Source organism: Octopus sinensis, linkage group LG12 (assembly GCF_006345805.1).
Source record: "Octopus sinensis linkage group LG12, ASM634580v1, whole genome shotgun sequence".
NCBI classification, from domain to species: Eukaryota; Metazoa; Mollusca; class Cephalopoda; order Octopoda; family Octopodidae; genus Octopus; species Octopus sinensis.
Window position 1 is genome coordinate 21,159,058 of NC_043008.1, and position 15,140 is coordinate 21,174,197.

General features: G+C 36.8%; 1 protein-coding gene across 1 annotated transcript in view; it reads left to right on the forward strand.

Annotated features, from left to right (window-relative positions):
• The window catches only part of LOC118765693 (uncharacterized protein PB18E9.04c-like), a 206,946-nt gene that overhangs the window by 66,361 nt on the left and 125,445 nt on the right, over window positions 1-15,140 (forward strand). Inside the window, exon 4 of the mRNA XM_036508073.1 lies at window positions 8,901-9,027. Within this exon, the coding sequence (XP_036363966.1) occupies window positions 8,901-9,027 (127 nt within the window). The remainder of the gene's footprint in view (window positions 1-8,900; window positions 9,028-15,140) is intronic.

The window sequence follows — 15,140 nt, forward strand, 5'->3', positions numbered from 1 at the left end:
TGGGGTTTGAATAATTCACCTCTGGAAACATGGGTGGTTCTTTCAACATCCTTAAACAACCCTTATACAGAGACCTTTTGAGTGGGATGGGCTACTCAACTTGAAGAAAATTCTAACTGGGCTCCACCTGCAAGGTCATGTGCTGTTTATTTTGATATGAGATCACCATGTCGCGTACATATGGTTGTGATGCATGTGCCTGGTGTACCCTTATCAGATGGGTAGTCATGATGGGTATATTGGGCTTCGTATATTTTACTCCAGTGTCACTTTGATGGCATGAACTGCTCTCTCACTCAATAATAATAATAATAATAATACTTCAGAAGCAAGGAAAACTAATACAAATAGCCACAAAACACAGGCAAAACAAAAAACTTTTCAGTATTTTAGAAAGCTGACAAATAAAAACTACCTAACAAATATGAAGAAGAGACAACAAAAGGTATAAAACAAATGAAATCCAAACTAAAACTAGAACAGCAACAGACCATGATCAAATGATGGCAAGAAAAGCCCCTTCATGGCAAATATTGGGCTACACTAAATGCAAAAGAAATAGACAGAGAAAAATCCCAGCAATGGTTGAGAAGCTCAAGACTCAAAGCAGAGACTGAAGGATTTTTAATTGCAGCACAAGACCAAAGCCTCCCCACCAGAAATTACCAAAAACATATAATGAAAAGAAACATAACAAGTAACTGCAGAATATGTGGAGATGGACAAGAAACAATAAATCATATTATCTCTGGCTGCCCACTCCTGGCTAAGAAGGAATATATTCACAGACACGACAGACCTACATACACTGGAAGCTATGCCAACACTATGGAATAACAACAGAAAAAAGATGGTATAAGCACAGGCCAGAAAAGGTCACAGAAAACAAGAAAGCAACCATAATATGGGATATGCCAATACACACATATCGAGAAATTACGGCCAACAGACCAGATATAGTTGTCAGAGATCATGAAGAAAAAAAATGCTTTCTAATTGATGTATCAATACCAGCAGATGACAACATGTCTCTAAAAGAAATGGAGAAACTTTCAAAATACAAAGACCTGGAAATAGAGGTAACTCGAATGTGGAATCTAAAAGCAGAGATAATTCCTATCATAGTGGTGCGTGAGGTATGATAAAAAATATTCAGACAAACACATAACAAAAGCACCAGAACCTACAAATATATATAACATACAGAAAATTGCACTACTGGGCACTGCACACATCCTATGCAAAACACTTTCAATACAGTAACCATAAGAGCATCACAACAAACCACAGCACTCGGTAGTGAAGTGAAATCACGCTATAAAAATAAAACTACTGAATAATAATAACAACAACAACAAGAATAGAAATAATAGAATTAACTGAAAAGAAAACCAGTTGCTAGAAAGTGACAGAACTGTGAGAAACGACTTTAATTAAAGAAGTGTTTGTTGTTTGATTTTTAAATTTTGATTAAATTCCAACAGCTATCAACTGCGTGTGCTCTGTTGTTTGGAGAATAGCAGCTACAGGGAATAGATTTTGGAATTTATTACTATGAAGCACTTTATTTAAGTACTGAAGTTTCTTTTATAAGAAACTAAAAGAAGAATTATTCTCATTTGGGATTATTATTACAAAGGTGTTGAAACAGGTTTTAAAAAAATTATTTTGTTAGCAATAAAATATACATTTTTTTTTTTCCGAGATGCAGTCAAACTATTTATATTTCATTTTGTTGTATTGCATATATTGATTATTGAGTGTTATTCCGCTATAAATATATGAACATTATGTAAGGTCATTGTGGTTACATGCTTAAAATGGAAAAAAAGAATATTGAAGTTTGTGAAATTGTAATCCTTAGAGTAAATAAGTTTAGAAAGTGAAGAAGTATCAGTGTTGCTGATTAAAATGTACAGAAAAGGTGATGAGTTGGTTTAAATATGTAACTGCATGAAGCATATAAAACCTATCGTTTATAGTTGTTGAACTTTGGGTGGTTCATTTTACCAATAAAAATACGCACACTGGTTATATTGTGCTTCTTTTATTATCATCTGTAAAATAGCTGGTTACAAATTCACTAATTGATTGCTTGACCAACTGTTTGGTCCATGAACCCTTTGGTTTGTCAGAGTCCTTTTTTGTCATTGTTTGTTTTTTCTCTACTGCCCACAAGGGGCTACACACAGAGGCGACAAGCAAGGACAGACAAATGGATTAAGTCGATTATATCGACCTCAGTGCATAACTGGTACTTATTTAATCGACCCTGAAAAGATGAAAAGCAAAGTCGACCTCGGTGGAATTTGAACTCAGAACGTAAAGATAGATGAAATACCGCTAAGCATTTTGCCCAGCATACTAACATTTCTGCCAGCTCGGCACCTTTTTTTAATTGTGACCTTATAAATCACAGTTACAAACTGAATGATTGATAGAACAGTTGATTAGTTAACTAGTCAAGTAGTAATAATAAAAGAAGTGGAATACAATCAGCACGTTATTTTAATTGGCAAGATGACCCTCCCAAGGTATAACAATATTTGCCTCAGCACATTGTTATTTAACCCAAGATCAACTTTGACTGAGCAGATCCATGACACTACACAGGTCTTTAGACAAACCACATCCTTGCATTGTTCTAGATATATCAACATGCACTGTTGTACTTCCTCCACTGTCCAATTTATTTCTGCACCTTTGTTGTCATTGTTATTGTTATTGTTGTTGCTCTTTGGCTGCTGAGCAGACCTGTGATCAAAGCTATGTGAGCTGTAACCATTTTGTGCCCTTATATTTTATTTCTCAGACTGTGTGCACTCTGGACCACATTGCCTAAAGTGTTTTTCCCTTTTGAAGATAGTAGTATCTGATCTGTGGTAGATTTTACTGCTATTTCTAGCAGGTTCCTTGACCATGTAGATGCTCTTTTCTGTATTCTCGAGTTGGCCATAGCAGTGGTGGACAATTTGAAATTGGTTAGAGTATGACAACTGCACATATGCATGCGCACACACATGTGCACATACACACACACATGTTCATGTACTCACACACACATGCTCACACATACACTCAAACACACACACATACACTTACACACACCACATCATTTGTGCTGTAGTTTAATCATTTCTTTGAGGCAAGGTGACTGATTTTGTTGGGAACCCTCTGCCTGCAGTGCTTTTGGTGGCAGCATGGAACATTCTTTTCTATTCTAGGTACAAGGCCTGAAATTTTAGGGGAGGGGGCCAGTCGATTACGTTGACCCCAGTACGCAACTGGTACTTAAATTATCAACCCCGAAAGGATAAAAGGCAAAGTCGACCTTGGCGGAATTTGAACTCTGAATGTAAAGGCATATGGTACATATGGTTTGTTGAGTAGAAGCGAAATGGCTAAATGGATGAACACATTTTTATTACTGACTTAATATTCATGAATGCACACTTGTTTCAGACATTTCAACACATTTCTTCAAATCACCTAACTATTGGATACGCAGGTCCCTGATTTTATGATCAAAAACCAGCAAGGTGATCACTCTCTGGTGTAGAGTTTTGATTACCATAAATCAATATCTTGAAGAGTGTAGATTACTTATTGTCTTGATCTAATATATTTTATTTCACCTGTGTTTCTGTAGAATTTAGCAGGTTTTTTTTTGCATGAAGAGAACATATTTGGAAGTTTAGCATAAGATAACAGTTTACAAATATTACATGTCCACTCTTGAAATAATAATTATAGCAGATTAGTTGCCTTAATGAAGTATATTGCGATGCTTTTACTCCTGTATATTTTCTAAGTATTTTCCATAGATTAATCACTAAATTTCTGGGTTCTGACTCGTCATCAGTGTGTGACAATTACAAGTTGTCGATGAAAAGTAGGCCTCCCTTTGCAGATACATAACCTTTTTCCAGTGACGAAAAGTCACTGATATTGAAAACGTGTAAACAAGCAATAATAAATCTCTGAGCGAGGTATAAACAGTAGCTGATAGGACACAGAAAATGTGTCAATAGCCAGCTGGAGGAGGTGTCCTCCTGGGGCTACAAGCTACAGTAACATTCACCCTTAGGGGTTAGCCACATTTAAGTGACAAATATACTTCACGATGTGTTGCAGCTACTGTTTATATCTCGATCAGGGATTTATTATTGCTTGTTTACACTTTTTCGATATCAGTGACTTTTCGTCACTGGAAAAAGGATATATATTTGCAAAGGGAGGCCTAATTTTTATTGACAACTCATGATTGTCACACGCTGATGACGGGTCAATACCCAGAAACTCGAGTCCGTGTATATCATAGATTGAAGACAGAATAACTAAATTAGTTTACTCCTAATCTCTCGCTAATATCCTATTTTTTTCTACATATGTTTATGTATACTCTTTTACTTGTTTCAGTCATTTGACTGCGCCCATACTGGAGCACCGCCTTTAATCGTGTAACTCGACCCCGGGACTTATTCTTTTGTAAGCCCAGTACTTATTCTATCGGTCTCTTTTGCCGAACCACTAAGTAATGGGGACATAAACACACCAGCATCAGTTGTTGAGCGATGTTGGGGGGACAAACACAGACACAGAAACATACACACACACACACACATATATATACGATGGGCTTCTTTCAGTTTCCGTCTACCAAATCCACTCACAAGGCTTTGGTCGGCCCGAGGCTATAGTAGAAGACACTTGCCCAAGGTTCCACGCAGTGGGACTGAAGCCGGAACCATGTGGTTGGTTAGCAAGCTACTTACCACACAGCCACTCCTGTGTATGTTAGTTAAATCTTAATACTTTCTTAATACTTTTCTTCACACCTTTAACTCACATCCAGTCACTAAGCAATTTAAATTTGTTCTGTTTTCAAAGAATCTTTTGTCTTCGTCACATAAGCTAAGTAAATTCAATTTGATTGCTTGTTGAAATATTCTATTTCTAGTTTCAATCTCGGTATTCTTTCTGTCTTTGGGTATTTCACAGACACTAGCAGCACAATTTACTTTCATGTTATTAAAAACTGCAGAATTAATAACACTGAACTCACCACCACCACCACCAACATCTGTAACAACTACAATAACATCATTGAGCAAACTGAATTTACAATGGGTCTCATTTGTGAGTGATTTAATTTAACTATTTAGCTGCCAAATTTCTCCACATCTCAGCATATCTTTGATATTGTATGTCAACTTTGCAAGACCTAAATCCTTGAGCCCCGAAGGAAAATGTCTACAGAAATGTGTAAGATTTCATGGCAGACAGATTTATTTTATATCTGCTATATCTAAAGATTTCAGTCAAGCATTTTGAAAGAGTGTTAAGATATTGGATAGTGTGTTGTTGATTTCTTTCCTGCTGTTACTAAGTCTGTCTTGTATTTGAAGCTTACTTTTAACTCTAAAGTTTAGTGATTAAAACTTGAAACTTAACATACACTCTCTCTCTCTCTTAGTTCATCTAGCTGTAAATAGCTAACATAAGCAGGTACAAGCATCTGTGTCTCTATTATCCACAAGGGGCTACACACAGAGGGGACAAACAAGGACAGACAAATGTATTAAGTCGATTACATCGATCCCACTGCGTAACTGGTACTTGATTTATCGATCCCGAAAGGATGAAAGGCAAAGTCAACCTCGGCCGAATTTGAACCCATAACGTAACGGCAGACGAAATACGGCTGCGCATTTCGCCTAGCGTGCTAACGGTTCTGCCAGCTCGCCTCCTTTAAGCAGGTACAAGCATCATTGTAGGCAATGTATTTCAATATTTCAGTATTGGAGCCAATATTTAGCTAAGCAGAAGTGTTGTGTCCAAGTCCTCTTCTTTGAACCTAAATCTCAATAGAAGTGCTTATACTATAACTATATTTAACAAATTTTGTCACAACTAATCCAGTCTGTTTTTATTGGTTTAATACGGTGGGTGGGGCTGTGCTCATGACTTTTTCAAACCCTCCTGAAATCTTGAAACTTAGTGAGATTAACTCAATTAATGTTCCTCGTGCACAGTTGCAATTTGATAGCCGTAGGGAAAATGTGCTGGGAGAAAATACCAGAGGACTGTGGTTCCAGTGGGGGAAGGATTAAAGTTACTGGTTAATACAAAGTTTAGGGGTGGACGTGGACACAATATGGATGACAGAACATAGAAAAAATCTTTGATGAATCATCATAAAACATTGGATTGCTTACTTAGGTTCCATAATATGCTTAAGAATTTTAAGAAATTTTCAGCTAAATTCAAGGACAACAGTAGCTAAATTTTCTTTGCTAAAAGCTACAGCACATAAATATCCCTGGAAACTGGTTTGACTGTTAAAAATAGAGATGATTATTGTATTCTGTTTTGTTTTGAATGAGGAATTATATACATTATTTACAATGGATGGATAGGTTTTCTCATCTTGTTTGTTGTTATCACAACATTTTGGCTGATGTACTCTCCAGCCTTCATCAGAGTGTGCTACTAATCCTCGGATTCTAGATTCAATTGTAGGTAGGGACTTGAAGAATAATATTAACAGAAAAAATAACATCAGCAACACACCTTAGGAATGAGACTGATGCTATAGAGAAGATACTTGCCCAAGGTGCCAGTTCAAATTCTGTCAAGGTTGGTTTTGCTTTTCATTCTTTCAGAGTCGATAAAAAAAGTACCAGTTACTCTTTTACTCTTTTACTTGTTTCAGTCATTTGACTGTGGCCATGCTGGAGCACCGCCTTTTTTAGTTGAGCAAGTCGACCCCGGGACTTATTCTTTGTAAGCCCAGTACTTATTCTATCGGTCTCTTTTTGCCGAACCGCTAAGTGACGGGGACGTAAACACACCAGCATCGGTTGTCAAGCAATGCTAGGGAGACAAACAGACGCAAACATATACATACACATACATATATATACATATATACGACAGGCTTCTTTCAGTTTCCGTCTACCAAATCCACTCACAAGGCATTGGTCGGCCCGGGGCTATAGCAGAAGACACTTGCCCAAGATGCCACGCAGTGGGACTGAACCCAGAACCATGTGGTTGGTTAGCAAGCTACTTACCACACAGCCACTCCTGTGCCTATATTGTACACTGAGGTCAATGTAATCAATCTACCACTCCCCCCAAAACTGCTTGCCTTGTGCCAAAATTTGAAACTAACTTTTGGTTGACACAACTTGCACGAAATTTTAAAATCATATTGAGTGCACAAACTTTGATTTTTATATCGAATGAATTGTTGATGGTTCAAAAGCTGAAGTTATCAACTTCTAAATGGCTCAAAAACTTGGTGGTTTTTTCTTCTATGACTAATCAGGTTGTTGGCCAATACACTAGGAAAAGATATTATAGTTTTTCCCCGTTCTGTTTTTATGTTGACTCACAAAAATCTGTCTTTGAGTTGTCAGGTTGTCTATTGGAAAAATTTCTATTTGCATGACAAATATGATATCTTTCATGTGATATTTTTTTTATCAACTCTGTTATCATGACAGTGGAACAAAGCAAAAACTTCTTCATAGAAGGAAATGAGATAACAAGCTGGACACAGCAGACATTTTTATGTTTGGCAAGCTGTCAATATCTTATATATCTTAATATGGTTAATGAGATTATAATTTTCCAGAGAATGAACCTCATCTTTGGCAAATAAGAGTTTTAAAAATATTTTCACCAAACACTACATTTCATTTGGTTTGTTCTCTGCTGTTTTATTCCTGGATGTGAACATTCTGTATTCTCTGGCAAACAAGTCGATGAAGTATATAGTATAAACATACATACAGTGTAAATATTCAAACATTGTCATTATCTTTCCAAATTCTGTTGTGTATGTGGAATGTTTGGTCCTACAAAGCAGTCTTTTTGTATGAGGTGACTTATACTCTTTTGGCTGTAAATTTTTTTCTGAAAGATTTGTGTGCTGAAAAATTGTTGAGTACAAGACAAGGTTGAAAGTAGCAACCATTATTTCTAAACCAAAGTAATAATACCTCTTACCTGTGAGGCCATTGACACGTTTGTCTTTCATCTTTTAGTTTTTAATTGTTTCCTATTTCTTTACTGCCCACAAGGGGCTACACAGAGAGGGGACAAACAAGGACAGACAAACGGATTAAGTCGATTATATCGACACCAGTGCATAACTGGTACTGATTTAATCGACCTTGAAAGGATGAAAGGCAAAGTGGACCTTGGCGGAATTTGAACTCAGAACGTAGTGGCAGATGAAATACCTATTTCTTTATTACCCACAAGGGGCTAAACACAGAGGGGACAAACAAGGACAGACATAGGTATTAAGTCAATTATATCGATCCCAGTGCGTAACTGGTACTTATTTAATCGACTCCGAAAGGATGAAAGGCAAAGTGGACCCCGGCAGAATTTGAACTCAGAACGTAGCGGCAGACGAAATACCGCTAAGCATTTTGCCCGGCGTGCTAACGTTTCTGCCAGGTCACCACCATTTTTAATTGTTTCTGTCATTGGACTGAGGTCATACTGGAGCACTGCCTTGAAGGGATTTTTGTCAAACAAATCAACGCAATACTTTTTCTTTTTTAAAAGTCAGGTACTTTTTCCATTGGTGTATTCTGCTGAACCAGTAAATTACAGGGATGTAAACAAACCAACATCAGTTGTCAAACGCTGGTCGAGGACAAACACAAACACAGAGTTATGGCTTTTTAGTTTCTCATCTGAAGTCTTGCCATGGACCAATAAAACAAAGAAACAGTAAAGCACTGGACTTGACTTGTCAATTTTCTATTCTAAATTATGTTTTTGTTAAGACAAAAATAATTAGTATTATATTAGAAAATATTACAAAGTTTTAGAAACTTTTATTTAAAACTCATAAACTTTTACTGTCTTAATTTCAGATTTCACAAGAGATATAGAGTTGACTAATTTGTCTGTGAAAAGATTACAAGAGTCAGTTTCCCAAATTGATGAAGATACGAAGCGAGTTCACAAACAGTACACACTGAACAGAGACAACTGTGCCAGGTAATGTCTGAAACACAACTTTGGCACTTTCCCCTCCTTAGCCATTCTCCGTATTACATTAGAACTGCTCTGTTCAGTCCGCGAAAACTTTCTGGAGCTAAACAATTAAAGGTAATGAAACTGACCTTTATGAATTGCTTTTAAATGGTCAGTTAATTAACTGGGAATAAAAATAATTCTGTTTATTGATTTGTTTAATTCAAAATCTCATTAGCAGTTTAAAATGCCAGTCAGACATTCAGTTGATATATTATAACCTTTTAAAATAATTAGATGGAAGTGAAAAGGAAAGAAGACGAATGAGAGTATCAATCAAGTTGGTTGTAAGATAAATCTGATTAAAACTGACCTAATCAAGAGTTTATAATTAGCATTATATAATGCCCGTTTAATTTATTTTATGCTGAAGTACTTGCTGTTTGGATTGCTTGCAGTTAGGGGAAAGAGACTTGAATTATTTACATATTCAGCTTTTTCGTTTGTTTATCTTTCAGTGAAAACATGCTTTTAGAACTTAGAACTGTATTTCTTGCAGGAAGCAGGGCAGCCCCTCGAAGGTGGAAGGCTCTGTGAGGATTGAAAAGGAAGGGGATGATAAATTGCCGTGTTTAATTAAAATGAGATGGCTTTAAGCTTTCAAACTTACCCCGTGCCTTTATGAAGAATTATATGGATGTGACACTATTTTGCCTTCTCTTTTGTAACAGTTGCCATGTCAGTAGTAATGGGCAGTTGCTTCTAATGTTTGGACGGGGGTTAGTATTTGTCACTTTAAGAACCACTCTGGAATACAGAAAATAACAAAGAGAAAATTAAATATGGGAAGTTCATCGTCGTTGTCGTCATCGTCGTCGTCATCATCATCATCATCGTTCAACATCCATTTTCCATGCTAGCATGGGTGGGATGGTTCCATGAGCCAGCCAGGCTGAAACCTGCACTGGACTTCTGTGACTCTTTTGGCAGGATTTTTACAGCTGGATGTCCTTCCTAACACCAACCACTCAGCAGAATGGACTTAGTGCTTTTTACGTGGCACAAGCACAGGTGAGGTCAGTTTTGACAAGGTTTTTACAGATGGATGCCCTTCCAAACACCAACCACTTTACAGTGTAGACTGGATACTTTTAAGTGGCACCTGCACTGACAGGGTCACCAAGTACTTGCAAAACAAAACAGAACTTTTAAGAAATTATATATCACTATTATGAGAATGAATAAGGGGGTGAGCTGGCAGAATTGTTAGCACACGAGGCAAAGTGCTTAGCAGCATTTCGTCTTGTCTCTACATTCTGAGTTCAAATACCATCAAGGGTGACTTTGCTTTTATCCTTTTGGTCGATAAAATATATTCTGGTTGAGCACTAAGGTCAATGTAGTTGACCTACCTCCTCCGCTGAAATTGGCGGCCTTGTGCCAAAATACGAAACCAGTGTTATGAGAATAAATCAGTTGTAAATACTAAGATGAGAAATTTTAGAAAATGAATTGAGGTTAATGATAAAATTGAGCAGAAAATTAATCAATAGATTTGATGTAGGAAAATAAGAGAGAACAGTCTTGTATATTCTAGACATTACTAGCATATCCATGTCATCAAAAATGTCAAGAGTTCTGTTAATGATAGACACAGTACATCAAAACAATAGGAGATGTCAGAAACATTGGTAGGTGTCAGCAGTTGAGTAAATGTATGCATAGACACAGAATTGAAGCACTTGACCAGATACGGTTACTCTTTACTCTTTTACTCTTTTACTTGTTTCAGTCATTTGACTGCGGCCATGCTGGAGCACTGCCTTTAGTCGGGCAAATCGACCCCGGGACTTATTCTTTGTAAGCCCAGTACTTATTATATCGGTCTCTTTTTGCTGAACCGCTAAGTGACGGGGACGTAAACACACCAGCATCGGTTGTCAAGCAATGCTAGGGGGACAAACACAGACACACAAACACACACACACATAGATATATATATATATACATATATACGACGGGCTTCTTTCAGTTTCCGTCTACCAAATCCACTCACAAGGCATTGGTCGGCCTGGGGCTATAGCAGAAGACACTTGCCCAAGATGCCACGCAGTGGGACTGAATCCGGAACCATGTGGTTGGTTAGCAAGCTACTTACCACACAGCCACTCCTGCGCCTATTGTAATGTTGTAATGTTGTAACGTTTTGGTTGAAAATTTTATCATCCATCTCTCACTGTCAATCACTCCCACTCTGTTTGTTGTTGTTTTAGTTTCCTGTGTTTCAAATGCAAAAGACGAACAGGACAACTAAGTAGAGACGTTACAGCAGCAGAGTGGAAATGCTTATGAGACAAATGCAAAAACTAAACAAAACTACTCCAGCGTTTGTAAAATGATTTATAGAAAGTATAAATCTTATAAACTGGACCCAATTCAACAGCTTCAAATGCTAAGAATTTTTAGTTGAATGTATCGATCCCAGCACTTATTTCTTAAAAGCCTGGTACTTATTCTATTAGTCGCCTTTGCTGAACTGCCAAGTTACAGGGACATAAACACACTAACTCTGGTTGTCAAGTAGTGGTGAGGGGAACAAACACAGACACAAAGACACACACACACAATGTATATATATATATATATATATATATATATATATATATTATTATGGCTGCCCCCTCGTTATTGAGTATGGCCATTGCACGAAGCTTAACTGCTACTGGTGCTGTGATCGAATGTGACTTTTTAGCCCAGCTAAAGATCTACAATGTCTTGTACAGAATTGACAGCTAAAACCTTTACTGGTAATAGCTGGCTATAGTTGTGACTGGGCTTCATGTACTTTTGCATGTCGCTTAAGTCCTCCTGCCGAATTACACTCTCTTCCACATGCCTAACAGATATGATTAGTATGGTGTGTTACACCACCACCAGTGGCCAGGTTGTCACTTATCTGTCTCGTTTTATGACTACGAAGATGACGCTTGATGCACAGACATTGCATGTCAGCATCAAAGGAAGTATATATATATATATATATACATACGACGGGCTTCTTTCAGTTTCTATCTACAAAATCCACTCACAAGGCTTTGGTCAGCCCAACGCTATAGTAGAAGACATTGTCCAAGTTGCCACGCACTGAGACTGAACCTGGGACCATGTGGTTGGGAAGCAAGCTTCTTACCACACAGCCATGCCTGCACCTATACATGCATATATTGATATTTCATGGAAATTATGGCGCACATTGTAAATTTCTTGTTTCAGTATTATACATTTCTCTCTCAGGTCCATGAATATCTATTCCCGTCTCAGGTCCTATCTCCATCATATTCTCTCTCTTCTCTCTATCTCTCTCCTGTATCTATTTGTGATATATATCATTCTTCTTCCATATCTGTTGTAGTCTCTTATATGAGGAATATGATGTACCTTATGCAAATTTTGAATCGATTCTTCCTTCCCCATTACAAATCCTGATATCTTCTTGTTGGAACTAGTATTTATCAGTTGAACGCGTTTATTATTAGCAACTTCAATGGAATACAGTGATGTCCATATCCATTTGACAGTTAATGCGCTTTGTCCAATCCCGTGCTGTGCAAATAACTGTATTGCATTGGTAACTTAATAGAATCTAGTCCGTTGCTTCAGTTCCTTTCCAATGGCTTAATAAATTATATTCCTTCTCCAGAGTAATCAATTAATAATGAGTATCTTCACTATCTTCTTTCTTTGATTTGACTTGATGCTGATAGAACTGGTTGAATCAGAGACATGCTTGAAGGTTCCTAATCAGCACTGCGAGATAATAAAACATTAAATTTCTTTTGGTTCTTGCTGTTTACAGTTGGAAACCTTACTATCACCCATGGTGCATATTTACAGCTTTGTGTACTGAGCCAATGAAAGATGATTTGATTTTTTTTTTGTTTTTTGTCACAGACATGGTGCAACACTTATAAAAAAGAATGTTCAGCTAATATTCAGGATTAGCAGACTATAGTCTGTGGGCCAAATCCAACACACAGCTTTATTTCGCTTCATTGAGCTTGTGATGTTGCATACAGAATTTTTTGTGTTCAATATAAATGTTTAGTCGGTGAGCAATAAAATTTAGTATCAGTAAAAGGTCTAATTTTCTCACTGGCATCAAATTACGTGTTTCATATTCATCCTTACTGTGTACGAACTGAGTGTATTCAGTTCCATGCATGTGCACTTGGGACAGGGGAACCATACTCTCTTTTACTTGTTTCAGTCATTTGACTGTGGCCACTAAAATAAATACCAGTTAAGTACTGGGGTCGATATAATTGACTTACTTTCTCCCTCTGAACTTGCTGGCCTTGTGCCAAATTTTGAAGCCAATATCATAATGGCCAACAAAACAATATAAGCCAATAAAAGTCTGTACATTTCATTAGAATAAGACATTTATCTGCACATAAAATTACTTTCCTTTTTTATTGCTTATAATAACACTGATTTTCCCATCAAGTTTGCATAAAGAACAAAGTTAAAAGGATTACAAATTGTTCTAAAGTGAATACTTTAAAAGATTTATGGAAACAATATTGATTTGGTAAAAAGAGGTGACTTATTGCTCTTTTATTTTTGATATGATTCATCTGAATAATTTGTTAGGGGAATTAAATTTGCATGGCTGTGTAGTTAACAAAAAATAAGCTTTGCAGTTACGTGGTCTTAATTTCAGTCTTGCTCTCTGGAACTTGGAACAAATATTTTGTATTATTGCTTTGAGCTGACCAAACCCTTGGGAGCAGAATTATTAGAAGCAAACTGCATTGAGACCCATTGTATATTTATGTATTATATATATATATAGGATTCGAGCGAGGTTGTTGCCAGTACCGCCTGACTGGACCCCATGCCGGTGGCACGTAAAAAGCACCCACTACACTCTCGGAGTGGTTGGCATTAGGAAGGGCATCCAACTGTAGAAACTCTGCCAAATCAAGATTGGAGACTGGTGCAACCATCTGGTTCGCCAGCCCTCAGTCAAAATCGTCCAACCCATGCTAGCATGGAAAGCAGACATTAAACGATGATGATGATGATATATATATATTGAGGTTATGAGAGGTAATGGTGTCAAGAAGACCCAAAGGTGTCAGGTAATACTGAGTAAGTGCTATGGACAGACTATAGTTAAGATCCAGGTTCGGTGATTATGCGAATGAGGAGTCCAACATAGGTCATACATCAGCATGCGTTTATATAAAAATATTTTAACAGAGTGAGATAAAAATCCAAGGCAGTGAAAGATTTTAGAACATTTAAAAAGAGGTCTTACAGCTGTTTCCGGGATATTTTATAGATCCCTTCATCGGAGATGGTGTGAGAAAATGGTTAAGCAATAGTTATTCTAGAAAAGATATGAAATAGAGAGGGTAGTGGAGGAATGAAAATAGATGTGAGATATGCAGGGATATTGTATCTGCAGTTCCATAATTTAAGCAGAATTGTATACATATAAGTTTCCTGTACCTTGTGTGAATGACCAATTTTAAATACTATTGGAACTTACACACAAGGTACAGGAATCTTATATGTATACTATTCTATCTAAATAATGGAACTGAAGATACAATATCCCTGCATATCTCACATTCTATTTTCATTCCTCCACTTCACTCTCTATTTCATATTTTCTCTAGAATAACTATTGCTTAACCATTTTCTCACACTCTCTCCAATTTGACCTCTTTGAAAGTTCAATAGATCTGTCATTCAAATGAATTTTAATTTCCTTTTTCTGATGATATCTGAAAAGAAACAGCAATTTTAGCAAAACATATTAAGCAACACTAATAATAAATCAAAAAACATAAAAGTAAACAGGCTTTTGACGGTTTTATAAATATTTCAAAATTATGATACTGTGATGCTAGATGTTTCCATTATTTTGTTCAGCCCCTGTATATGTGTATACATGAAAGTTGTTGCTTCTGTTTCTTGCATGTGTTCATCTGAGCACCAAATTGTGTTGTGTTTATTTTCCACTTGAACAGTATGATCTTTAGCTCTGTGCTCTTGAAGTAGGGAAACGAATAATCCTTTACTTGTAAAACTGCAAAGAGCCAATGCCAGAAAGAACATCCAGTAAT